The sequence below is a fragment of the Emydura macquarii genome, unplaced genomic scaffold (genome assembly GCF_026122565.2).
Source record: "Emydura macquarii macquarii isolate MOO-44397 ecotype Brisbane River unplaced genomic scaffold, CSIRO-AGI_Emac_v2 contig_1483, whole genome shotgun sequence".
Classification (NCBI taxonomy): domain Eukaryota; kingdom Metazoa; phylum Chordata; order Testudines; family Chelidae; genus Emydura; species Emydura macquarii.
In genome coordinates, this window is record NW_027131620.1 from 7,477,864 (window position 1) to 7,505,859 (window position 27,996).

The 27,996-nt window shown below is 40.5% G+C and overlaps 1 protein-coding gene across 1 annotated transcript in view; it reads right to left on the minus strand.

The window, feature by feature from the left end:
• The window catches only part of CDH4 (cadherin 4), a 570,898-nt gene that overhangs the window by 133,129 nt on the left and 409,773 nt on the right, over positions 1-27,996 (minus strand). Inside the window, exon 5 of the mRNA XM_067554133.1 lies at positions 2,886-3,041. Within this exon, the coding sequence (XP_067410234.1) occupies positions 2,886-3,041 (156 nt within the window). The remainder of the gene's footprint in view (positions 1-2,885; positions 3,042-27,996) is intronic.

Sequence of the window (27,996 nt, forward strand, 5' to 3'; positions counted from 1 at the left end):
GTACATTCGTTTTGTATTATGGGCCACATAAGTCATTATTATGGGAGACAAAGTCTTTTTTTTTTGGCTGAGAATGTGTAGTACTAGATATCATAATGGCTCCATCAAAGGTGTTAGCTTGTGAATTATATCAACTGAGCTGTTATAATGACCCAGCACTACTGGAACAATATCGAAAACACTGAAGCGACATAGGCTCTATCTCAAATATTCCATTTTCAAAATAATCCTCTTCATATTTTCGTGGGCATAGCAGACAAAATAATTATTCTCATTCACAGAGGGTAAAATAATTTTGCTTCAGATTCTTTTTTACCCAGGAGAAATTTCTCTACCCATCCAATGAAAGAGGTAATCTATTTTCTTTATCCTTCTCTTCCTGTCCAGAAGCTTTGTCATCCTGGTTAACTGGACACCCGATAAATCTAATAAAATGTGCATCTCTGACAGAGCAGTTAGAAATACCAGTCCATACCATTTCATTGACATTACAACATCCCTAGCAATTACTATTATGAAGCCAAAGGATATGTCATTTCTGATACAAAGCAATCCATGAAACAACTTTTTGTAGCTGCTGTAGAAAAGAGCTAATGGATAGACGCAGGAAGAGCTGAAGTTTTGTGCAGCTGGCATGCAAGGAGTTATATACTTTTTTTCATACAGTTTGACTGACTGTATTTACTGTTTGGTTACACGTTGTAATATTTTGTGTCTGTAATTGTATTGTAAATTATAACACAAAAACCACTGTAAGTACTCTGCAAGTAGAACATTTTGTGAACCAGTAGAGTCTATGGAAGCACAGCTTGGTATTATTAATCTTTATTAATTCCCTTGTATTTAATATTAGTTTATCTACATTCTTAAGAACTTATATGACCCCCTTCACTATACTGTCTGTGTCCGAGCAACGCTGGATGATTTAAGATGAGAAATGACTATAACAACTACTGCATGTCCAACTGCAGTTGGACTTCCCATGACACCATAATGTTGATATTGGTTTCTCGCATTCTTTTAGGCCTGGTCCATATACAAAGTTGACCAGCTCTTAGTTAAACCAAGGCTACACTATCAAGTTAGGATGACTAAACTACATTACTCAGGGCTGTGAAAAATTTCACACCCTGTCTGATGCAGTTAAATTGACCTAAGCCCCAAGTGTAGACACCACTAGGTTGACAAAAGAATTCTGTTGACCTAGCTAGTGCCTCATGGAGAGAGGGATTTACTACAGCAATTACCTTTCGGTGCTGTAGTGTCTACGCTACAGCTGCACCATTGTAATGTTTCTAGTGCAGATCTACCCCAAATCAGTGTAACTTTGTGTGTGGACACTGGGTCAGTTTAAACCAGGCTCAGGCAATGTCTTCACTAGAAATTCTACATTTACATTCTACATTTAGTATATTGTTTGACATCAGTACGTCAAAATCATAATAATTCATGTGAGATAGGCCATGTCAGGTACTGTTAGAAAGGCTATAATGTGCTAAGTAAGATGCTGATGTTTAGGTTCATGGGTTATGTGTGTAATGGAAGTTATGGATATGTTTGATATATCTGTATTGCAAATTGTGCTGTCTGGGTCACACCCCAGACAGGATGGCTGCAGAACAATAGCCTGCTTAATGGCCCATTGAGACATTCACAGGTGTAAGAGGCACAGGGGGAGATGCCAGGGATATACCTGATGAGTCACCAGGACTTGCTCATGTGACTCTGGACTCCATTTTGGTTCCTGTGAAATTCCACAAGCATCATGGCAAGGGCCAGAGGATATAAAAAGGCAGAGGCCTGGGATCCATCTTGTCTTCAATCCTGTTCAGCTTCAGCCACCTATCTACCTCTGGATCAGTTCATCTGCAACTGAACTGAAGCTGTGAAACAAAGGACTGAGACCCATCCAGGTACTGGATGTATACCAGAGGGACTATACAAGCCTGCAAACTCCACAGTTCTTCTAGAAACCTGATACATATGGACTTTCAAATCATTTGTATGTATCTGATTGCTTTAATCCTTTAACATTTCTCTTATTGTTTGTTCCTTTCTTTTTAGAATAAACCTTTAGTTTTAGTTGCTAAAGGATTGGCTGGTAGGGTGGTATTTTGGGTAAGATCCAAACTTACATTGATCTGGTGCTGTGGCTGACCCTTTGGGGTCAGGAGGAACCTTTTTGGTAAAGAGCATAGAGTTTAAATAACTGGTCTCTTTACTGGACCTAGTGGCTGATTGGGGGCCAGAGACTGGAATGCAGTAAAGGGGCTGTATGTATTTGTGTACTAGCTTCTTGATAACCGGTTTGGGGAATCAGATGCACAGTTTGTGGCTGGTTGGGAAGTCTGGCTTCAGTGCCACCCACCAGTGCTGGGAGAACCTGCTCTCCTTTTGCAGCCTGCCCTGACCTTGACATTTTCAGGTGGCTACCCTGGGCATGGAAGGGTCACATTGCACTGTTAGGGGAACCATGCAAATTTGTTATGTAAACAAGGCATTAGTCCTTTTCTCAGTCACAGGGAAAGGAGCTGATCTGTGGAAAATATATGATCAACAAATCTTGACATTCACATGCCTTCTCATTTCCTTATAAACTTGAAATGCAAACCTGGGCCCTAGTTTTGAGCAAACAAGTTGGGTCCTGGGTTCTACATCTAAATTGTACAAAACATTCAGTGATGAGGTAAAACCTGCTGAAAACTAGCAATTTTGATTACGTTTTACTTTGGCTTTGAGAGTTCAGACCTCAAACTCGGGGAAGGACCCAAATCTCTGTGTGTGTTCAAGCCACAAAGTCCTTTTGCTCTGTTCTAGCGCAGAGGTGCTGTGGACTGGGAGGAGACATGTACAATGCGTAAAAAAAGATATTGTCATATACTTACATGGTAGGAAGCCCTTTCTTCTCTGTCCATTGGACGCGTCACATACATTCTGCCTGACACGGGATCGATGCTGAAGACTTCCATAGGTGGCTGGTCAGCTCCTACTCCAGTGATGCTATACCTGATGTGGATCTCACTGTCCTTATCAGAACGAATCTGTATAAATCATGAAAGATAACAACCATTAAGCTACAGAGAATGGGTTGGTGATATTAATATTCAAATATCTTTACATGCTATACAGATAGGAGGACATTAAGGCCCAATCTTGCAAGCCCTCTATATGCAATACTGTTAACTCTGACAGGAGATCTATGTACCAAGGGATCTAAGTACCAGGATTGCATTTCCAATTATTATAACTGTGTAGACACACATATGGTATTCTGAAAACAGGGTCCTTTATTTCATTCCTAATACAAACTTGTTGGCTTGTTAATGCAGGGTTGCTAATGCCTGATGGACTGCTAGCATTACATTTGAATGTCTTCTTATGGAAAAGTGCATTACAGAATTGTTTTAGAAAACCATTCCTTCCAGCCTCCTCCCCAACTTGAGAGAAACACCACAAATCAACTATGGCATGAAAAATTACATGAACTTTGAAAACAGATAAAAGAAAATAAAAAGGCAGGCTAAGATGTTACCCTAGCAACCTTGATTGTATTGCTTTAAATCTGATGGTAATTTGCAGATCAGCCATTTAAAGATGTTCTTGTAATGTCAGGGCTATTTCGGAAGGAAAATGCAAGGTATAAGGTACAAATAAACAAACTACCACACCCACAGTGTCAAAAACTGTGTTGTGAGTGTCAATGTGAAAAACATGCATTTTTCCTAGCCAGGTTTATGAATGCAATAAATGAGTGGGAAGATTAATATTAATCCATTTTATAGCTGAGTGTGTGTTAGCATCTCTTTGATATGGCAGTGAATTTTCTGAAAAGTCTGCACACTCTGGAATACTATGGTGTATGCAGGAGGCATAAATAACAGAATAAAAAGAAGTTCCATTCTAGGTGAGCAAAGGTGGTTTCTGAAAGGGGAAATGAAGATTTGTTTATCAGACGGAGGAAATTGGAAGAAGGTGTCTACCACTCTACAACCCTCCATGTGTGACCTATTGGTATTTCTTTCCTCTCCTGGCTTGGGAGGCTGACAAGATGCTGGATGTGATACCACAGAATAACAATAGAGCACTGACAACTACCTCTAAGAATCCCCTCTGATGCCTTTGTCCAGATGATTATTGAGTTTGTACACTGTTCTCTGTGTACTACCTCCATTTAATAGTCTGTTGCCTTTAACGGCTAATAATGTCAGTTATTACTAGAAACTACTAGAATTGATTCTTACTGGATCTATACTTCTAGAGGTGAAGGTCAGTGCATACAGAAAGCCTCATCAGTCTCTCTTATAGAAGATTCACTGCTCGTTCAGATTATTAGTACCAAGAAATGCTGATTGGATTTACACTTGTACGATGGCTTAGAATAGGTATTGGGGACATTTTTAAAGTGCCCTCAACCTGCCTATTAAACTTGTGTCCACATTTGTTAGAGCAAATCAGATAGACATTTAACCGACCTGCATTAGCAAACATGTGGATGCAGAATTTAAAATCTGCTTTTAGAGATATAGTCCTCAAACGCAATCTCTGAAGTAGGGCCCATGAACTTGGCTTACAGAATTATGGGTTTCAAGTCTGCAACCCTTTGTGTGGGAAAATAGGTCTGGACACATTTTTGGAAGTAAGCGTTCAACATGGTTGCTAGACAGGTGCCAACCATTTAATACAAACAAATAGCTCAAATCAGGAAATTCAACATCTGACTAAATACTGTTTGCAAATGAAAATGTATGTTCACATCTAGCCTTACCAACAGAATCACGATGAGTGCAAGCCTGAGAATCTTTTGAGGGCAATGTTAGACCTTTTGCTTTGAGCAAACCTTTGCTTAAAGAGGATGGAAGGAGCAAGCGATATGGCCTAGCAAAGTTTCAGATGGACACAGTCAAACAACCACCTCCTCCTATGAATTAAAATGGAAGAAATTATGACTTGAACCAAGGAAGGGTGGAGTCTGAATGTCCTTCATGGACAATTTATCCACATAGTCCCCAGATCCTGTGTTCACAGGTGAATTAGAAATGCAGAGAGAGGGACAGTGATAGGGAAAAAGGAGGCTGGTTTTGAGCATTCGGCCTTAAAAATGCTGTATTTTATTGTCAGGAAACATAGATTTACAGAGGCTCTCTTTATACTCTATGGTAAGCCATGTACATTTAATAAGGTGCATGCAATAGGGGGTGTGTATATATATATGCACTTCTTTCCATTGATTTATTTCATTAGCATTAATGAGGGTTAAACTTTCTGTAAACAAATCACTGCAGATCTCGGAAATGAAATATACCACGAGATACATCTGAGTTATCCAGCTGTACTAAGAAAATTTATGAGATAATTATACTGCATTGAGCAAAACAAAGATACTGTGTTAAATCTTGCAAACATTTGTCAATCGCTCAACATTTGCTGTGAATCACAAACTCCGATGGTCTATCACTTACCTGAACTTACTTTCCAGGGAAAACAAAAATACTTGGTTTTCCACAGAAATTATATAAGGTGAAGTGGCATTTGTCAGAGAAAGTCACAGACATTGATGAGAATGAGGCATATTATGTCTTACCACTACAGAGGAATTCCTCGAACAAAAGCACATTAATTTTGTAGCAGAGCATGTAATTTAAACATTTAATGAGATTTTTAAAAAAGAATACTTTAAAAAAGAGAATTCTTTCCACCTCTAACATTCTGACCAATTCCCAGCATGTAATTTAGTAAATCTTGTTGATATATTAAGATTTTTATGTGACTACAACATAAGCTTTGCTTATTTGTCAAAACAGTTACTGAACCAGTTTACCCCATATTTAAAAAAATAGTCTCTGTTTCAGGGAATTTCCTAGATCAGGAGAGAGCAGCTTTACATCTGATTAACGTCTGGTAAATGAGAAAAACATAACACATGCTTATGATAATACTATGAGTGAAGACTACACACCTACATGTCATTCACTTATCTTACATTTATGATGATGATGATAATTATGCTGAGTTTTTTTATTTGCAGAACAGATTGTGAAAGTTTAGTTTCCTTTAAATGTATTAATATATTTAAAATTTTATTACGGTAGCACCCAGACGTCCCCAGGAGCCTCAAGGTTCTACTGTGCTAGGCACTGTGCAAGTATCTATGAAGACATGGTTAAAGTGATGTGTGCATTAAATTAACTTACAATTTTTGGTGATTATTGTAATGGCTTTCACGCTCCACAAACACATGGGAAGGAATTTAGCCTTTTGGATTGTTAACCATGTCAAGAAATATCAATGGAGAGTTCTTTGGATTTAGAATGAGGACAAACTTTATAATTCTGTATATTTAGGTTCTGACATGGCTCTCCTGACCTTATCCTGAGCACCTCACAAACACTAGTGGAGTTTTCTTCACAACAACCCAGTGAGGTAGAGAAATGTTATCTACATTTTACAGATGGGGAACTGAGGCACAAGCAGATTGAGTGACATGATCAAGGTCACAAAGAAAGCCTGTGGCAGAGTTAGGAACTGCACCCAGGTCTTCTGAGTCCCACTGAGACCTCCCTGTAGATGTGTCATTCAGTAAGCTGCAACATGCTGTAGGTTCAAGTCTCTGCTGAGTCAACTAACATAGAGCTCAATAATTCAATCAATTCTCAATTCATAACTGGAAAGAGTTAGAGTCTGATTCTGCTTTCACTTACGCTATAGTAAATCCAGAATAACTGGAGATCAATGGAATGACACAGATGTAAAATCAGTGTAAACAGAAACAGGCCTTTTTCCTTTTAAAGATTCTCTGATATAATGGCCAAAATACATGGAAATGTACGTTGAAATCTTGATATAAAACTCATGTAGTTCTGTCATCAGATTTGATTTTGTGGTTTCCAGCATTGCTAGATTTAAATGGACTTTCCCTGTCACACGTGAAGTATCTTTTCTGATACAGGCCTTCATGTGACATTTTAAGAGGAAAATCGTAAGGAACCTACACCTCCATCAAGATTTAATGTCCAGCTGTATTGTTCCTGTAAGTTTTACTGTTGGGAAAGATTTCAATGTAAGAGCTTGTTCAAGGTAACAGACTTTAGTCTGTTTTGTTTCTACTGATCATATCCTTCTTGTAGTCTTAGTATTCCTGATTCCTGCCCTGGGTCTTGCAGTTCTCACTCTAAAAGGTCACAGGAGAATAACTATTCTTTGAAGTTGACAGCGATGCTACTCTATGACTGGGGATAAGAGGAACAGTGGGCTGTTGAGAATTGTATAGTTGGCACTTCAGAGGACACCAAATAGCTGGTGAATTACCCAATAATGTATAATCCGAGATACCATGTAATGACACACAACAACTGTATTTCACTCAGTGGAGCTCCTGTGAAATATACTATATCATGATATAATATGAAATTAACTTGGACTTATTTCATCATTGTATAGTATTTTCTATTTGATACAGAACAAGTCATTTATGGTCATGGGGAAAACGTGCTGTGAATGTATCTAGGCAAAGCAAAATAACCAATTTACCCTGTTTCAGTTTCTGCTGACAAACTGAAAAATAAGATGACGGCTTGGTCTATTTTGATGCAGTTCTGAAAACGTCCTCCAAAATTACCTCATCCCCCAAATCTCAATATAAAATATGAAATAATAACATTAGTGTTTGCATGACTTCTGGATACTTGAACCTGATTTTATGTTTTACACAACACACCATAATTATTAATGGCCATGTAGAACAGTGTCAATGTAAACAATAAATATCATTTATTTTTAAGCTCTTAGCTGTTTCGCCCATTACAAGGACCAAATGGAAAATAATTGAAGGCTATCTTCTAGCAAGTATTCAGTGTTCCATGGAAGCCAAGAAATGCAAATACATTCAAATCCTTTAAATTAGCACACTTAAGTGTCAATTTAAGCATTCTAAATTTGGCTCATTAATTTTAGTGGAAATATTTTAATTCTGCTACATTTTATTGCTCATTGAGATTCCTACTTAGGGGTTTTTTTTAAACAGAATTTGCAGTATGTTTAAGAATCATTCATGTAAATGTTCTCAGCTATAATTTCACAATCTCTTTACAAATCAGTAAAAAGGCAGATTTCTAACACAGCATTTCCAATCATCTCCAAGCCTGTTGGCTTTCAAACGTATTTGGTTTCAGTAAGCATGTTCAAAATAGACAGAGAATAATTAAGTGAGAAAAATGTGGAGAACCAATTGGGTTAAAATAATATTTATTAACTTCTGTCTTCTATTAGTACACCTTCCAGTGATCCCAACCTACTACCCAGGCAGCAAGGGAGACACTAGAAAGAAAAAAATTGCAATTGTCTTCTGAGGAATTTGTCTTTGGTGGGACTTGAAAAAAGGACCCTCAGAGCTGGGAAAAAAAGTGCTACCCCACTTGAGTTAAAGGAGAATTCCCATTAACTACAGCAGAAATAGTTTTAGAGGTGGCACTCAGGCCTCCATCCGCTTGAATATAAAGCTATTATAATATGTAGTGTTTTCCTAGCTTCCCGTAATGGCAGAGTTTACAAACAAGCTGACTGGGCGGGGACCTTTAGCCCTTTTAATTGGGCTGACAAACAGAGAAAGGTTGGAAATACCAAATGGGATTGAGTTATTGATTCCTTCTGTCTCTATGTATCTACTATACATATTCCTATAGAAGAGTTCAAAACACTTTTTTTTAAATGCACAAAAAAATCTAACTGTGGAGGTCTTGCCTATTAGCCTGGTGTTCCCTGATGCCTCTCATGTCAGGTTGAATCCTCTGCTGCCCCCAGGGAAACATTTTCCTGTAAGTTTTTTAATTTATTTAGTTTAATGCCAAAGGAGAGTAAAAATATTATACCAGAGGCCTTTGAGGTTCAAGAACTTCTTTGACTGCATTAAACCCTCTGCTTTTACATTTGAATCATATGACCTGCATGTGTGAAAGAAGATGCTGCAAAACACTAAAATACAAAGAAATAAACCTCGTAGCCACCACCATGCTTCTCTGCAGCTTTCTAGCAACTAGAGATGCTCTCTGTAAGAGCCAGGAACGTAGCTGAAAATCTGCTTTGCCTCCAAGCTGCCTTACCAGGAGAAGTCTGTTACCTCCGCACTTATCTTCTGCATGCAGTGGCAAAGAAAAATGTACCAAATTATCGAATTTCATCTGAGCTTCCAATGTTTTCAAGGTTCTTTGACTTCTGCCAGTCTCTCCTCAACCCAGCCTCCCAACAGGCCAGTTTCTATTCAAGAACAAGCCAGCCCCTGTATGGATTAGGGATGTAAAAATGATTTGAATTAGAAATCCATGTAAACGTTCTAAAAATAGAACATTTAAATGTTTAAACACGTGGGGAGGAGCCGTGTTGGGCTCGGCTCCTCACTGCCAAGTGAGACCTGCCTAGCTGCGGCTCCCCGCCCCCCCCCCGCCGCACGTGCAGCACCGTATCTGGGCAGCTCTCACTAGCAGGGTGTTGAGGTGAGCTGAGCTGAGCCCAGCTGTGGCTTCCTTCCCTCCAGGCACTGGGCTCAGTGCTTCCCCGCCAGCAAGAGCTGCCCAGCTGCTTGTGGGGAGCCGAGCCCAGCTGCAGCTCCCCTCCCCCCAGTTTAAACAGTAATCAGCTGTTTAAAATGTTTAAACAGCTGATTACCATTTAAACATTTAAATGGTTAAGCTTTTACATCCCTAGTGTGGATGTGTTTCCCCTGAATTCCCCACCTCCCCCCCGGCCCTGTTATTCTTTTTATTTATATTCTTCCTTCCAGGTTTTTCTGGATTGTTTATTCAAGTTTTGTCTTTCTTCCCTGTGTTTGAGATAGAGGAAGATGCAGAAGATGTAACACCAAGCAGAAGGGAAATGGGAGAGTTTAAATCAGACTTAATACAGAGACCTTAATGTGTGATTGAAAAATCTCCTTTTCCAATTACAATCATACAAGACTTTGCAAAGTGGCAATACTAATTGCACAGTCCATCAATTGCATTTTAGCTTTGCTGTGATACGGCTTGGACCTGCAGAGCACTTGTGTTTTAGCATGAGTTAGCTGTCTGGATGCTGCAGGGTTAAGTGACTGTTGGACTCATGGCATCTGGGCTTGCTGTACTCTTATCGACTGGTGCCAGACTTGAGAGTGGAGATAGGACCTGCAATGGCTGACAGTTGATGCCATTGCAATAAGATCTTTTTCTTTACTGGTGAAGATTCAATATGCTGTAATTTGTTGCATGATCTTCATGATTAGCTAATTAAGCAACCGTCATTACTTGTTATTATGAAGGTCAAAAAGCTAATGCATCTGTAACAGGAACCGGCCAAAGCGAATGGGTCTTCCACATATAATGTTAATTGATACAGTACAGTAGTTTCTAAGGCAATTCATACTGGTCTCCAGCTCTTTTGCAATAGATTTAGTTTTCAAATTGAAAAATGGTACCACACTGTGGAAATAGTGAAAAATGGGGGGGGGGGGGGGAATGGGTAGGAAAAGAACATTACTGACAGATCTAGAACATACAGCACCATGTTACTAATTTTTTTAACACAGTAGGAACGTAGATGTCAAAACCAGCAGATCCCACATTTACTAGCCTGAGCTCTCATCATGAGAATTACTAGGGCACAAAGTCCCTGGTGATGTAATTAAGGGCACCCCCAATGGAGAAAACAGCCATTTCCAGGAGCAGAGAATTTGGCCCAGAGATGCTTTCTTAAGCTACTGCGGCTATTTCATTTAGTCTGATCTCACATCATGCAAGATATCAGGGCTCTTTATTAAATGATGGGGGCCAGATACTGGTGGATAAGGCTCCAACCATTTAAGAAGGGATGTCTCGGCATGATGGAAGTTCAAACTAAATGAAATTGCTCTGGTAGCTCAGGAAAGAGCCCTAGTAACTGTCATGATGGGAAAGTCACTGGTCTGCATGCTTCAGGAGGACACTGTCCTTTATCTGTTAATAAAGGGCCACACCCTAACATCCTGATTCATAATTCAGTCCTGCAACCCTCCCTCAAGAAGCTAATCAGTGACACCTAGTAGTGAAGACTAAGTAAAAACCAAGTAATAGTATTGGGATTTCGCCCAAAGACTTTTCAAAGTGTGTCCTTATCGTGGGCCCGTCCGTGAGCCTTCCCTTAGCTTCCATCAATAAGCCAATGTAGGAGAGAGACCAGCACTCCCCTGGGAGTCATATTGTGCGAAGAATAAAAGCACTTGTTACCGGAGGTTAAAAGAGTTAGCAAATACCAACCTTAAGAGGGTTAGCTATATCACTGTAACTAATGAGTCCAGTCCTCAGCTAGTGTAAACCAGTGTAGCTCCATTGGCTTCAGCAGAATTACACCAATTCACCCCAGCTGAGGATCTGGTCCAAACTGTTAAAAAATCAAACTGCACATCACAAGAGTGATCAAAGAATAGTCTTTGTACAAATGACATACAGGCATTTCAACACAAGTAGCATTCTTCGTGGTGTCGCAGCATGGGGGCAGAAAAAAGGTAAACGTTAAGAAACCGACACTACCGTATCTTCTTGAAGGGGAGTTTTTTTCCCACTCTCGTGGGATATAATTTGTCTTGGTGTGACCTTTACTTTCATAATAAGCTATTTCTTTTTCCCTGTTGTCTAGCTCTCCTGACTTCAAATAGCAGCGCCTTTCAGTTCACATTCTGAACCATACCTACAGATATCACTGATCACACATGGCGGGATTGGAGACAGTATCTTTAGCCTTAAATGAAACTTTTAGACCTGTTGACAAGCAGCTAAGCATGAATAACATTGGAAACAACAACACAATTCTAAATTTGTAAGTTTTGGGCTACAAAATCTGCCTAAATTAATTTTTGGGACATTACTTTGTGGATACTCGGAGGGCAGGGATTAAGAATCTTGTCATTATATCAACAGCCTCATTCCTAAGTGTCTGGACATTGTCTTAAGTCTCTCTAGTGATCCCAGCTATGTAACAAGATACTTTCCTCCTACAGCATATATTACAGGGTATAGCGTATATGGAAAAGGGATTTCATTCATCAGCAAAGGAACCAGCTAAACTTGAAATGATTGAAAGTGTAATTCTCCCTAAAAGAAAATACCTGTCACAGGGACAATATTAGATGGCATTAATGCATGTTTAAGTCCTCACTATTTTATTCTCCATTGATGCAATCTGCGAGAGCCAGCTGTGATCCTAGTGTCCTTTCATCGAGATATTATACAACTTCTCAGATGAAATATTGTCTCTTAGGGCCAAATTCTGCCCTTGGATGAACATGTGTGCTTCTTTGTACTAATGACAAAGGCAGCTGAACATGGACATCCAAGAGCATCATTTCTTCTTTAAATTGTACTGCCAAAAGACTCCTGGGACTCCAGTAACCTGAGAACAAAGCATAAAAAGTACTGACAAATGAGCAAAAGTCAGGCACAAGTCTACAAACACAGATCCGTACATGTCATATGTACCATACACACACACTGCATTTACTGTGCACAAACACACTGTCCACATCACACACATACGACACTTGTAAATGTTATATGCACAACGTATACTAATATACACACATGCCATATACACACCACATACAGAAGCATGCATATGTGTGCACACTATATGCACCACAAGAACACATGCTGAGTGCTTCACAGACACTCCATATGCTTTGCAAATAAAACTGATCTCAGGTACACCATAAGGTATACCATAAAACCAATTTTCAGTATGATCTCTTATATAGTGGTAGAATGCCTCTCAGCTCTCTGAGGCAGGCAAACCATTTTGTGAATATCACTCTCCACACATTTCCAAACATTGGGCTAGCACTTACTCATCAGAAGAGAAGCACATTTTGCATTTGGCAAAACGAACCGTCTAACCAACAAAATTGAGAGACTTATCATGGTTTTAAAGCTGTAGTTCAAAGGATGCAGTGAGACAGCAAGAATCATTGATGGCAAACAAAGGCCATGGAGATTGAATTTCGCTGATCCAGATGACACAAGAAGCTTTTTTCAAGAAATGAAAGCCATCTACAGGCCAAGTTCGAACAGCATAACCCCTTTGTGATCTGGGACAGCTTCACCCTTCTTAAGGACAGTGTAGCCCTCAAGCAACGTTGAAAGGAGCATTTTGAGACTCTACTGAACTCCAACTCTGAAATCTCACTTGCCACCATCAGATCCATTCATCAGCATCCAGTAATAGAATCTCTTCCTGACCACCCATCTTCTGAGGAAGTTTGGTATGCCATCACTCAGACTAGAAACTACAAGGCGCCAGACCCAGATGGCATTCCTGTGGAGGTCTTCAAAGGTGGTGGAACAGCACTCATGCAAAAACTTCATCAACTTCTGGTTATAATTTGGGTTAAGGAGGAAATTCCACCTGATCTAAAGAATGCTAATATTGTGACCATTTTAAAGAAAAGGGACAGTCAATGGGCAGGAATCAGCAAGGTATTGCCCTCCTCTCCATTGCTGGGAAGATCCTTGCTTGCATCCTTTTGAACCGTCTCCTCCCTCTTGCCGAAGACATCCTTCCAGAATGCCAATGTGATTTCAGACCACCTTGGGGCAACACTGACATGATTTTTGTTGCACATCAGATCCAAGAGAAGTATAGAGAACACCACCAGCCATTGTTTATGACTTAACTAAAACCTTTGATGTTGTCCCTAAGGGGTCCCTGGGTCACATTCACCCAGCTGCAATTCTTACATTCCTGGTCTACTTTTCAAAGATATCTTTACCCAACCAATCCCCCTTACGCAGATATCCTCAGACTCCATCAGCCACTGCTTCTGTCTGCAGAACTGCTTCATTCATTAGGGGTGGAAGATTGCCTACAAGTAAATTTCAAACTTAGTTGAACTTCACTGATTTGAAATGTATTCATAGGATTGAATCTCTGGCAAGGTCTTCTGCTTCATTAACTAAGTTTCTGGTTTTTATTCCTCCAGAGCTAACAATCCAGTTTGCTCTAATCTGAATGACCAGTGTGTTAGATTAGTTCATCTCCAGTAAGATTTGCATTTTACTGACATGGTCTCCATCTATCTGACTTTAGTATGGGACACAGGACTGCCGTAGCATACTGCACTTTCCTTTAAAAATAAGGTAAGCCTACAGCTTATAGAGTGTCCTGTACAACCCTCCGTGTCACTTCCTTTTATGAGATAATTTTAATAGTTCCTTTTCAAACTTAAAGAGCCACATTTTCAAAACATCAGAAGCCAAGGACCATGTGCAAAAAAACCTAACTGTGTGCCTAATTTGTACATGCACTTCCCACTACTATAGGAGCAAATTGGGCAGCTGCACAAACAGATGGCCATTTAAACTTCTAAACAAGCATTTGCTCATGCAAGCACCCAAATTGCACATGCAATTACAAGAAATGCACTTGCAAATTAGGCATGTGTTTGCATATGAAGCTGTGTTTTATTGGCAAGCGAAGCAATATCCCTTATCTACACATCATGGAGTTTTGAAGCTTAGGGCTTGTCTACACCTTAGGGTAATGTGCTCTACAGGGGTGTGATTTCTAATGTGTACTAACATACGGTGCATTAATTGATCTGTGTAGACTCTGCTGGTGCACTTTAATGGAGTGCTGTTTGAAACAGTACTATGTTAAAGCACACTGGTCTGCCTGGACCAATTAATGTGCAACATGATAGTATAGAAATCACACCCCTATAGAATGCATTACCCCACAATGTAGACAAGCTTTTAGTTAATGTTTCAAAGATGCTCTGAGATCATTGAAATAAAGGTGCTTTAAAGTGGGAAGTGTTGTTATCAATAATATTGCAAGGGGATATACAGTAATCTACTTACACCACCTACCTTTCAGAACACTTCCAGCGAAAGGGCATTCCAAAAATGATGACTGATAGAAGCAAAAGGCTTGCTCTGTGATTTTCCATGCAAATCAGATGTTTGATAGTTTTGTACATGCAGGGACCATACATCCAGTACGATTCAAGATCCTAATGCATTGTCCTTATAATTGCAGAAAACTGCACTCTGTCTGACAGACATGTTGACTCTCCTGGCTCATTTTTTTAAAAGTATTTTTGATATATTAACTGGTCATTTAATTTCTGAGCTGGTAAATGACAGACCCTTCACCGTCACTTAAATACCATGTTTAGAGCAGAATAGTTTAGGTAAGCAGATTGTAAGTACTTAAGGCTGTAAGACATAATTATGTACAGCCAACTGTATAACATGCTTGAAAAAAATTATAAGCCTAGTCACAGAAATTAAAATTATTTCAAGATGAAGTTGTACAAATACAACTGCAAAAAGCTGCAAAACCCTATTAATTTATTCCAACCGCAATGAGAAATGCAAAGGAATTTCTACCCCCCATTTTCCCTGCCAAAGGGAGTTTAAGTGTAACAAAAATAATCAAAGCATGAATTTTAAAATCCAAAAGTGGCACCAGAAAATATTTCAGATATTATTTGTGTACTTATAAACTCTTGGGCATCATCTGGTAACTTGGCATGATGCTGCTTTAGTGTGTCAGGGCAAACATTAAACATTACATTTCCATATGTCAGCTTAGAATAGTTAATAATACTAATGGACAACATGAAGGTTTTTCTGAAACTGTTGTCAAACTGAATCTTTCCCCCGATCAATAAAGGAGCAGAATGAAATGCGCTATTTGTGGTGTCTGGAAGAATGGATTAGCAAAATATGGTAAATGCAGCTGGCAGGGACTAATTCTAGTTCTTAGGCAGCAATCCTGCAAAGATTTCAGCTTGTGAATAGTCCTACTGAGTTCAGTGGGATTACTCCTGGGTAAAAGTTACTCATATACCTATGTGTTAGCAGCATCAAGCCTTCCTCATTACAGATCTCTCTATTACACAAACTTTAACTCAAAAGTTCTGCTGATAAACTTCCCTTTCAACCCATAGTCACATGTTAACTAGTGTTCTAAGGGACAATGGTTAATTGTTTTAGGGATGGTTTGATTCACACTGTTAGATCTTTCAATCTCAGCTAAAAGAGGTACAAAGAGAAAGACTGCAGGTATATTCATGTAGCAACCACCGGGCAAACCTTCCAATTGTTTTTCCAAAGCGTGCAATAGTGTATATCTAGACTTGTTGAGAACAATGGTGTATCACGGAGAACAACCGTCGCATTACTATAAGGGACAGAGATCACAGGGAAAAAATGGTTTACTTTGTGCATTTGACAGTATATGGGGCCAAATTTTCAAAACAGCTCAGCGGTTCATATTTTCAAAAAAAAGATCAGTTCCCACTGAAGTGCCTAAACAAAAGTCAGATTTTTCAGAAGTACATATTTATCAGCAGTTTCCATTGTGAGAGTTATGGGCAGATTTTCAAAAGATACCAGCCCTCAACATATTGAGCTCTTTTGGTAATGTGGCTACTTATTTTGAGGCTTAAATAGAAGCTGAGCTCTTACCGTCTAATTGCTTCCTTGTATGTCCTCCATCCATCCATCCATCTGTCTGTCTGTCATATCCACCTGCTGTCTATCATCTTATATTTAGATTGAAAGCTTTTTGCACATTAGTCATATGTGCCAAAATTCAAATAAATAAATAATTGGTGCTCCATTTTTTTGCAAATCTGGCCCTAAGCGCAAAGCCCGTTTCATGATTTGTTGATGATCACTTGCACTTCCTGGTATCAGGTACTAGGAAGATGAAATCACTCATGCACAGCTCTGGTTTCTTTCCAGGCACGGTAAGAGACTGCTTACTAGTAACAGTAGTTGTGAATTTGAAACTGAAGAGGAAGGAGAGGAGAAATGAGGCTTGACCAAGTGTTTTTTTGTTGTTCTTGGGCACACCAACTCTCCTGCTTAAAAGACCCTTAAAAATGCCAGTGAGGGAAGGAAAACCTCTTAGAGATTCTTTCTTTACAGGAATGTAGGGTTGTGTTTGTTTAGATTCAGGTCATGCTATAAAAAGGGTGCTCTAGCATTGATTTACTTCTTTTGCAGACATCTCCAGAAACATCTGTAGTTATATGTTTAGTTATCTCATTTGAACTGGAATATTATTTGGGACTAAAGTCATCCAGGTATATCAATCACTTGTTCTCACATACGCTCCCCAGAACATACTAGCAAGAAACAGAATTTTTTTTTATATCACACTTCTCCCGAGAGACAGGTTCAGATACGATGGTCTGCCACATGCCAGAATCCTTATGGGGACATTTAATAAGCTACACAACGGGGCTGTTCCTCAGCTGCTGTAAATCAGTGTGGCTTCACTTACGTCAGTGGAGCTACATCAATTTACAACAGATGAGGATCTAGCCCAGTACGTTTGTGGTGCTTTGTGTGGGCTGTCCCTTCATGTTTATTTCTAGGAAAAGCACAAAGACGGCCCTCATGTCTTTGATACGCTGGATGTGGCGTGCTGCTATTTGGAGATGATGTTTTCAAGCACTCTTGCTTTTTTTCATAAACAAGGGGCGGGGAGAAGGGGACACTTTTCTGACCTGGTTTTGAATAAGCTACATGGTACGCCTGTAAACAGAAGAAAAAAAGTTCTGATATGAAACTTCTTAAAATGCAGAGAAAGGAGGACAGCAAATGGGTTGGAAGCCAAGGAACACAACAATTAGCACATAAAGTCTTCAGGTTTTATTTGGTCAGTCAGCACTTAAGGAGGCGTTAAAGGGGGAGGGGGTGAAACAGTCCATTTATATATTAATCCACTACTCCTGTACTCTCCCTCTAGTCCATGGATTTAGTGCTTAGTTGCTAAACAGCCATATGCAGAGCTTTAATAAACGGAGTTTTGTTTATTTTAGAAATAAAGACTCCATGTCCATTAGTTTATACAAGGAAATTCAAATAAAAAAACTGCAATTGTGTTGGCTGATGCAACATTCTGCGTTTCAATGGTGAACGGCAGCTTCTCCCCCTTTGGAAACTGGGAATTGTACTTAAAAATCAGGTTAACAAAAAGCTGACACCTCTGAATCTGTTACTGATGATCATCATCTTGCTAAAGGGTCAGGTTGTTCGTGTTGACAAGAGAGAAGACCCCAGTGTAACCAATGGGGGGAAAAAACTCCAGATCCTGTTCCCCCACCTTTCTGCCTTAATAGACTTGTCAAACATCTGAAGAAGAGCACTATTGTTTCAACATGAAATACTGCTGCTGCCTTTTTTTTTTTTTAATGAAAAAGTTCTTCTTGAGCAAGAAGCTGGCCAACAGCGGGAGGCTAAGCAATGCCAACATTAATTAACAATATCCCAAGTGAATCACAATTTATGCATAACAGGATGTTTGTAAGCACGTGAACTTTTAAATTGCTGGGTTGAGCGTAATGGTTGCAGTTATTTTTTATTCAGACAAAAAAAGTGTTGCTTTGGAAGGGCAATGGATTAATTCTTTTTTATGACCCATTCCCAGTCATTTGAGCTTTTGGCCACCTCTTTATTCTGAGGATGCCATCCCGCTTGATCATCCCTCTTGCTTAGAGGTTACGGCAGGTGTGTGTGTGAGATACTCTTTTTCCTCTAATTAAGAGAATGGCATACACAGTTGCCACACTGCACCTTAAATCTTCTAGCAGGAAGTATATTGCAGGAGACTAAACTTGTGATCTGTGTGACCTATTTGATCTTCTGCTGGCCAAGAAATTAGGAGTCTATGGATACTCCTGAATCTGCCTTCCCCATAGCGGCTCCTTGTTACCCAGCTGCCTTCCTATTTCACAGTTTTCATAACCATGCATTCTGGCCTTTTCTGTACATTGTGCCACAGCATGCAAATCCAGAGGCTGGTAGCAGCTACAGTAATAGGCTCTGATCTTGTCTGCAGGGCTATCCAGGGATCTAATGGAGAGGTGCTGTAAGACAAAATAAGAATATGGTGGAAAAAGCACCCCCTTTGGAGAGAGTTTGCTGCTGCTTCTTTTCAGTGCTCTGGACACTCAAAAGGAGGCGAGAAGAAGAAGAAGAAGAGACAGAGAGTGTATAGAACCTGCACTACAATGCCCAGACTTCCCACTGTTTTTAAAAAACAGATAGGTCTGGACCACAACCCCAGATCCAGACACCCCTGAGCATGGGGAAGTTCAGATTTGAACCTCACACCTCACAGACATCTCAGCAATCCTCCATCGTCCTCCAGGAACAGAGAAGGCAAGGGGCAGTACCCCTAGAACACCAGGAGGGAGGATCTAGTTATAAGTAGTGACAATCTGAGTAATCCCTGGATTTTTGTATTACAGGATATAGAGGAGACAAGAGCTCATCTGTATGTGTATTGCAGAAAAAACTCCTCTGAAGGCATATATTATCTGGCCTCACAGCAAAGTGCAATACACTGAAAAGACAGAGGTCCAGATTTAAAAATTGCCCAATGGAATGAGTCCAGGGGAAAATGTAGGTGTTGTTCTGTGTATTTATTAATTACATAACAAAGTTATAAGCAATGGACTAGAAAGTCTTATAATAGGAAGTGCTGGTAGAACGTAACTAAAGGTACTGCTAACAGCTTTGCCTACAATACACATATCAGGTAAGATCCTAGCTCCACTGAGAATAAATGGCAAAACTCCTATTGTCTTCAGTGAAGTCAGGATGTCACCAATTATATTCGTGTGGCTAGACAGACACGCCTGTACACACGGGTATTTGTTCTCCATTTCCCACCCAGACTTCTTCCCATTTCTACTAGAAACAATAGAAATGTCAGCAAGATTTAAAGAGAAATACTGACTTCTGTTATCTAGCAAAATATTCATGTTTAATACTAAAATACAACATTTATCTTATATCCCAGCAGGCATATGAATGTAAACTCACGAATCAAAGCATATCTTTAAAACATGCTTCACACATCTTATAATGATTGGTTTAATTCAAAGCTATGTATTTATACAGAAGCCAGACATTCCATTAAAAAAATCCCAAGGACTGGTGAGGTATTAAAAAAAAATATTTATTCTTTTACATTTTATGTGGGAAAACTCAAACCTGAAAAGTGTTGGGGTGTGTCTTTACTGCCCTTCACAATATTAGATGCTTCACAGAGTTGGTGTAATTAAGTACTGAGTCTGTGAAAGAAAGGGTTATTTCCCATTAAAGAGGCTGAACTCAGTGAGCTCTTTAAATAGCTGGTGGGGACTAGCCAGGCCTTATTGTGCTCAACTCCAGAATCACACTTCTTGAGCCTTCATTCATTCAAGAGGTTTAGCGGGTAAACAGATAAATCCCGCTTGAAGTCTCTTGTTTTATCCTTGAATGATGGTGGAGACTGCGCTGGCATTCTTGGCCGTGCTAGCCTGGAATAAAATGAAGGCACTATTTGAAAAACATCTACAAGTATTTCGGGTTTAGATTCTGCTAGCTTTACTCACGTTGAATACACCTTACTCTGTGAGTAGTCCCAGTGGGACTTCTTACCCAGGAAAGTGTGATCCAGTCACAGCGAGGCCATAAGAATCTGGTCTTCAGTATTTTTTTAAACTGACTGATCAAAAATTCTAGCAACACCATCTAATTGAAAGGGCATTAATATATTACAGAGCTAGTTATCAGAGAATGTACCACAAGATATCTCGTGGCGCAATGAGACAGAATGGAGCTCGTTCAAGATTTCAAGCTAAGGATTTAAGTTGTCATCTGATACCCATGGAAGTCCCACATGCTACAAGCTGACGAATGAGAAGGGATGCATAGGGCCCACGTATTAAAACAGTTAGGTCCAAAAATGCACTAATGTAATGCGGCTGCACGCACAGACACATACGGCCTGTTTGTCAGTGGGAACTGAATCATGGTCTTCAGAACCCAAAGCACGAGCCTCCGCCACCCGCACTACAGGAGACCCAACTGCTCCTCCACCAGAAAGAGGATCACATATACCAGGCCAAACATATCGTATTAGGTCAGGATATTACACAAGCGTGATGAATATGTGACTGCATAGCTGATTCGTACAAGCAAACACAATCCTGCTAGTTGCATGAATACTCGACCTATCTTGGCGTTTCTGAATTTGGAAATGATGTTTACATGCTTGATTTGGGTCTCCGAATTTCTCCTTTTCTTCCCATTGGTAGGTGGAAGCTGTGACCCAGCAGCGGTCAGACCATGTGACTATGGAAGAAAATGAAAGGTTTCTGGCTTTTGAAATAGGAAGGAAAGCACCAAAAGGCCGGCGGTGCAGTTTAAGGTCCATATCTCACAAGCCATAAGAGTTAGAAGGAAATGTTGTATTGTGTTGTAAGACCAGGGTCCCCAGTTTGCTGATGATGTATAGGATATGTTTTTGGTCAAGGTATTTGAACTTCCCCCTGGGGTCTCTCCCTGTTGAGGACAAAGAAACTTCCTCTAGGGGAGGCTGGAGTTTCCACCTTGAATTCAAATGTGAGTTGGTAGGTGAGTGGAGAAGAGTAGGGCCCAGGAATCGGAGCAAGGGGAACAGAGACAAATTAAATAGCAATCTAAAAACGGACCAAAACTGAGCTATAACTCACTATGCCCCCCAGCGGATAGGGCACAAGAATGGGAGTCAGGAAACCTGGCTTCTACTTTTGGCTCTGCCACTGACTTGCTACATGACTTTTGGGCAAGTCACTTATCCTCCAATCCACTGCCCGCTCTCTGACGCCTGCTCCTCCCCGCTCTTTGTAATGCAACCTCCAGGGCTCCTGCCTCTCCCTTTCCACTCTTGTCTACCCACCTATTCCCCCACTCCTATCCCTCTGTGCCTATATCCTCCTTAGTACCCCTCTGTTCCCCCACTCTGAACCTATATGCCCCACAACCTCGCTTACCCTCTGCATCTATATACTCCACAGCCTTGTCTTCACGCTGCTCCTGTCCACTCCCCCTCCACTGACTTCTCCTCCCCTCAGTGTCTTCATCTGTTAAATGGCAACCGGGATGTCTATCCTCTTGTAAAGCACTTTGAGATGCACAGATGAAAAATGCAACGTAATTACTAAGTGCTATTATCGGGGACTCCGCGTTGCCAGCCATTCTGTCATTTAAAATCTGGCTGTTTGACAAGTGCAGCTGCTGTCTGTCAGTTAGTTTGCTTTGTGCCTCTCTCTTTTGAGGGGTTCCCATCTCACTGCAAGCGATGGGGGTCTCTGTACAAAGTGCTTGGAATCATTACAACCGGGGTTGTAAAATACAGTTCAAACCTCTCTTAACAACCTATTATCTCTGGATCATTGACAGTGTTGATTGTAACAGTTCTAAATGACTCCACTGGACTATTGTGTCAGTAGGCACGTAGGGAGTTTATAATCTGTGGATACTCATGGAATAACTTCACACTAAAAACCCTTATGATATTTCTGATGAAAAGTCCTTACTCCTGAAGCAGTAAATAAAACCAAAAATCCATTTTAAAAATAGCCATTTTTCACATGACAGGCACACAAAAACCGTGGGTGAGACCAGAGATTCCCTTCCCCCTGTAATGTAAAAATGCTCCAAAATGTTTATGCCAGGATACAATCTGAATTACTTGTTTTCCAACTGAGTTATAATCTTGGTCAGCGGGAATGCTATTGATGTGACTGGAAATGTATTGTTGCTACACTATGGAGGAAAGAAGGGGGCAACTGTCATAACTCTTAAATTAGCAGAACCATTCCCTGTTGGTACAACGTTTGAAAGTATGAAAAGAAGGAGTGAGAGGCGCAATGTAGGAGAAATTTTTATTTTCTGTCTCGGGGAAGTAGCATTGTGTGTGTGTATTTTAGTTTTCAAGAAAAAGTAATTTGCAGGTTCAGAGTATCAGCATGTAGAAGGTAGAAACTGACCAACATCCCAGGTATTCTGTAAGAAGACAAATGCCAAACATCTCAACTCGCATTGACATTTGGCACTTTGCAGGATCAGGCCCATATGAAAATAATTGCATCGTAATTTTGTGGGGGAAAAAAATGTATGTCCATTACATATTAGAGATCAAATCCTAGGCATTTTACGCACATGAAGGTCACATTGTTTTTGCCACTTTCTTCCAGCTAGGACAGGTCAAATGGACAAGGCCTACAGAATTAGGATCTAAACTAAAAGTTCTAACATGTTTGTTTTTCAATTAAGGCATGCTGGGATTAGGGTGACCAGATGTCCCCAATTTTATAAGGACAGTCCTGCTATTCACGGCTTTTTTCTTATATAGTTGCCTATCGACCCCCATCTCCATCTTGATTTTTCACACTTGCTATTTGGTCACCCAAGCTGGGATCCAGAAACTGCACCAGTGTAAATCAGAGCAGATTGTGGTCCCTAAATCTGCAGAGATTCAAAGCTGGCTGACGAAGCCCCCTCCTCCCCGACGGTGCTAGCATTTAGTCAACAAAGAAATAACTTGTATGTTAAACTAATATTTGACAGTATTCCAAAGCATTATTTAAATAGACTTCTGTTCATGTTATTAATGTCTTTAATATGGATTCTCATCACCCCCCCTCCCTTTTTATTACTTTGTGTGTCTTTCTGATTATTTAGGGAGTTGTGAAAAGAACTGGTCAGCACTTTGGCGTTCCCACTGCTCATCAGCGACAGATGCAGAATATAAAACGAAGCCAACAGAAAGAATCCCAGCATTGCCTTTTTTACCTCTCCAGGGAGAGAAGGTAAACACAGCAGTAACCTCTTTCTACTATGCAGCAGCAGCAACAAGTCTGCACTGACTTCATGTGTTTTTTGACTTGGAATACAGAAGCACCAGTGGCCTTATAATTATTGAATGATATATGAAGCCGACCAACCTGTTAGCTCCTGGGAGATTTTTAGGGACAGAAGCCCTTGAGAACATCTTGCATCATCATTAGAAGGATCTGTGAACACTTCAAGGGTTTGTTTTTGTTTTTCTCCTTACACTGGGCTGCCCTTTCCTTAGGCCAACAGCTGGTTAGACAGCCTGTACGTTGAATGATGTAGATGTCACACACGGGAAAAGGATCAGGGTTTCAAAATCATTTGGCAGAGTAATGGAAGGAGACAGCTCAGCAGCAGCAAAATGTAGGACATTGCAGTGTTCAGACATAATGTCAGGACACTAGGACAGTCTAAGGAAATCCTAATTGTCTCAGACTCACCAGAACATCTCTTAATATATTGGCAGAGTTTTCAGATTACTCCAAACCTATGTGGATATTTTCCCCCCTTGATGCAACCTGCTCTTCGTTATTTTGAATTCATTAAATTAGGGATTAATTTGGTGAATTTTTAGTAATCATGAAAGCCAGGACCATTATAACTTTTACTAATGCAGGCAGAAGACTGGGCAGACACTGTCCAAGCTAATGAACCTTAGCCCTGGCTTTTCATACCCATGCTATTTTAGTCCCAGGCCTCTCTTAATAGTTTCTGAGTAATATTATTTAACATTTACGAAGCTCTCTACATCTTCATACTAATTCATGAACATTAATGTTGGTGAGCATTAACTCAAGAGATTAATCTCAAGGACTTCAGTGGGACTACTCATAAGCGAATAGTAAGAATCCCCTCGCTCACTTTTTTATCAGTAGCGCTCTGAGTGCTTTACGAAGGAGGTCAGTATCATTATCCCCATCTTACAGATGAGGAAACTGAGGCACAAAGAGGTGAAGAACATGCCCAAAGTCACCCAGCAGGTAGAGCCACGAATAGGATGCAGGTCTCCTCAGTATGGATCCAGTGCTCTATCCACTAGGAAACACTGCTAAACTCTTACCAGGGTGAGTACGTGCTTCACAGCCTGCCCCTAACTAATTAATCCAGTTTGGATTTGAACCCAAACTTTAGGAGATGCTTTAATCTATTGCTCTACCAGCCTCCTCTGTTTTTCCTAATTCAGAACTTTTCCTACTACTAAAAGTAGGCAAATAGTAGGAAGAGATGTTACTAATGAACATTACGGTTGAATGGAAGAACGTGATTTGCACATTCACTGCAATTGGATTTCATTTATCAAGGTCTCTTTCTTTGACATCATCTTGTCACTTCATATCAAGTGATTTCCTTCCATGTTCTCATGCTGGATAATTCCAAATAAACTAATGACTACAATCTAAAATAAACATGTTTGACTTCTAGATCAGTGGGAGCTGAATGATAGGAATTTTATATTATTAGGATAAAACCACTAGCTACTTTATAACACTCATCATGCTGTTCCCGGATTTTAATACCTGCCTTTTCAAACAGTATCAATTCACTGAATAAATGTCAGTAGGGAATGACATTATTTTATTTTATTTTATTTTCCCTTACAAGGATCATGAACCGTTTTCTCTTTTTAAAATGTACCAATTACCCACATGCTAGCTGGCCCTGAGATGCTCTGATCTTACAGTACAGACATTCTGTTCAGACACATACAAAGCTTTTCACATCACAAGTGCGTCTGATGCGACAATGGAAATGGACTAAATTCAGGGCTGGTATAAGCGAGCACATTTCTGCTGACATCCATGGAACTCCATTCACTTACAAGGGCTCTGAATTTTGCCTTCTGCCCTAAAGAAGCTGACAAAGTAAGACAGACGTTAGAAAGAAATCTTTCATGTGAAAAACATGTAATTTAAAGAATTAGTGGAGGAAAGCAACAAAGAGAAGGTGGAAATGAGAGGCAAACATGCTGAGCCAGAGACCCATCCGTCCATGCTCATACAGGGAGTTGCAAATGTTCATCTCTCTCTGCTAGCAGGGACTCTATACTCCTAAAGTGTCATCCCCGGGCCAGGGAAGATAGAGGCTGACTCATCATTTTCCCTCAGGGAATACATAGCATGATGAGGGGAAAAGGATAAAGCGTGTGTCAGGTTTCAGGAGGGACCTACTTTGGCGAGACACCAAACAAGCAGGTGTGTACACTGGGCCAGGCTGCTACCAGACAAGCCCAGAACTCTCAGCATGGCCTCAATGCATGCTCAGTAATAGTCTCTTAAACCTCCACCTGCCCTCTGCATCGCTTGTCGTTAAAAGAACAAGTTAGGCTAGGGAATCATAGCTTAATCATTCTTAGGCTTCATCCCGACTGACTTGGCAACATTCCCTCCTGGGCCAGGGCTACCCATTTGCTTGCCGGCCTTCAGTGGGTTCCCCAGCAGAGGGCAGGTTGTGCCACCCGGACGCTCAGCTCTCAGGAACATGGAAATGCTGGGAACTCTGCAGCAGAGTCCGCGTTAACGAACTTCTGCCAGCGTAGACCCTGAAGTGAACAGCTTTCATTTCTGTTTTCAGGCTCACCAGGGGTAGTCATTTTGTGTGTGTGCAGTTCTCTCTCACGCTTGCAGAGAGCTTAGTCTGCATTGATTGAGTCACGCTGTGCAAAGTGCCACATTTACTTATCACAGAATATCATATTCCACTTCAGGAAGAGTTTACCCTGAATTTGCTAATGCTCTTCAGTAAAATATATTCACCTATTCTTCTGTTTGGAGGCAGGAGGCGGGGGAAAAACTCTTAATAAATCCCAATTTAGGAGTAGGTTTATTATTCTAACAATGCAGCCCTGGTTATGCTAATAGGAATGATGTGTGCAAATGCTCAACGTGCCAAGGGGAAATGAGAGCTGAGGATGCTCCCCTAAACACTGAGGGAATCATCCCGGTCCTATGGAAACAGCAGTATTTTTATATTTCCAGGATGTATTTCAAGTATGTCTGGCATATCCTGCTTTGAGCAGGGGGTTGGACTAGATGACCTCCTGAGGTCCCTTCCAACCCTAATCGTCTATGGTCCTGCTTTGAGCAGGGGGATGGACTAGATGACCTCCTGAGGTCCCTTCCAACCCTAATTGTCTATGGTCCTGCTTTGAGCAGGGGGATGGACTAGATGACCTCCTGAGGTCCTTTCCAACCCTATTCTTCTGTGATTCTATGATATCAAATAGAACCTAAGAACTTATTCCACAATGCTTCAGTAAAAGGGGTTTGCCTGTGGAAATTAGGTAAGGTCTTGGTGATTTTACCCAGGGATAAGAAATGGATAGACTGATTATACTCACAGTTAGACTCAAAACTACCAGCACAGCTTATGGGGCTGAGTAGGAGCCACGACCCTCTGAGCCCCCAGGGGTCTACTGGCTCTGTGCTGAGCACAGTCCCACTGGCTCCCATTGTGAATGGCTGAAACCTGCTTTAGAGATGCTCTTGGTGATAGTGTGCAGGGTGGGCTGCGAAGTCCCACTATGTGGTTGGGGACTTGGCTCCCATATGTACCAGAACCACACAGCGTAAGGTGCCCTTGTCCTGAATGACCCAGCCTAACTGGGTGGAGGAACTGAATATGAGCGAGCCCTACTTAAAAAAGGAAAAAGAAAGAAAATCATTCCATTGTTTTTGAAATGTGCAGAGCTTCCCCAGTGTACATACTGAATAGCTTAAATGGAAATGATAGAGGGGCCGATTGTGCCACTCTTACTCAAGTTAGTGGGGACTTACTCAGGGGAGTAGCCTCAGTGACTTAGTGGGACTGATCCTCCTGAATAAGGGCTCCGCAGGCTGAGGAAGAGTCAAACAATCCGACCCCCGTATATAATTTCTGCATAAAAACAGGGTGACTCCATCGAGGAAAGTGTAATGTAACTTTAATTGGGTTAATGTAATGTAATATGTACATGTAATAGTAATAATAATAAATGTGAAGTGTAATGTGACCCTTATTAAATCACCCTAAAACTTCCTGCTCTGTGAGGGCAGGGAAAAATAAGCGAGGAGGAAAGAAAAAATATAGGAAGAGAGGGGAAAAGGAATGATTTTTGACACAGCAAATGAAAAGATTCTGCTATTTCTGAAGGACACAACAAAAATGAAAGTCTGCTAACCAATGGGAAAGGTGTTAGTGAACTGATTTAATAGGGGGTATCAAAGGCAGACAGAAAGGGATGCAAGTTATGAAAGATGGGGAAATGCAGTATTTTCATAGTAATTGCAGTAGCAGAATAAGGTAATAAGAGGTGTTTTATTTCTCTGGGACTGCAAGTAATACTTTAATACGATATAAC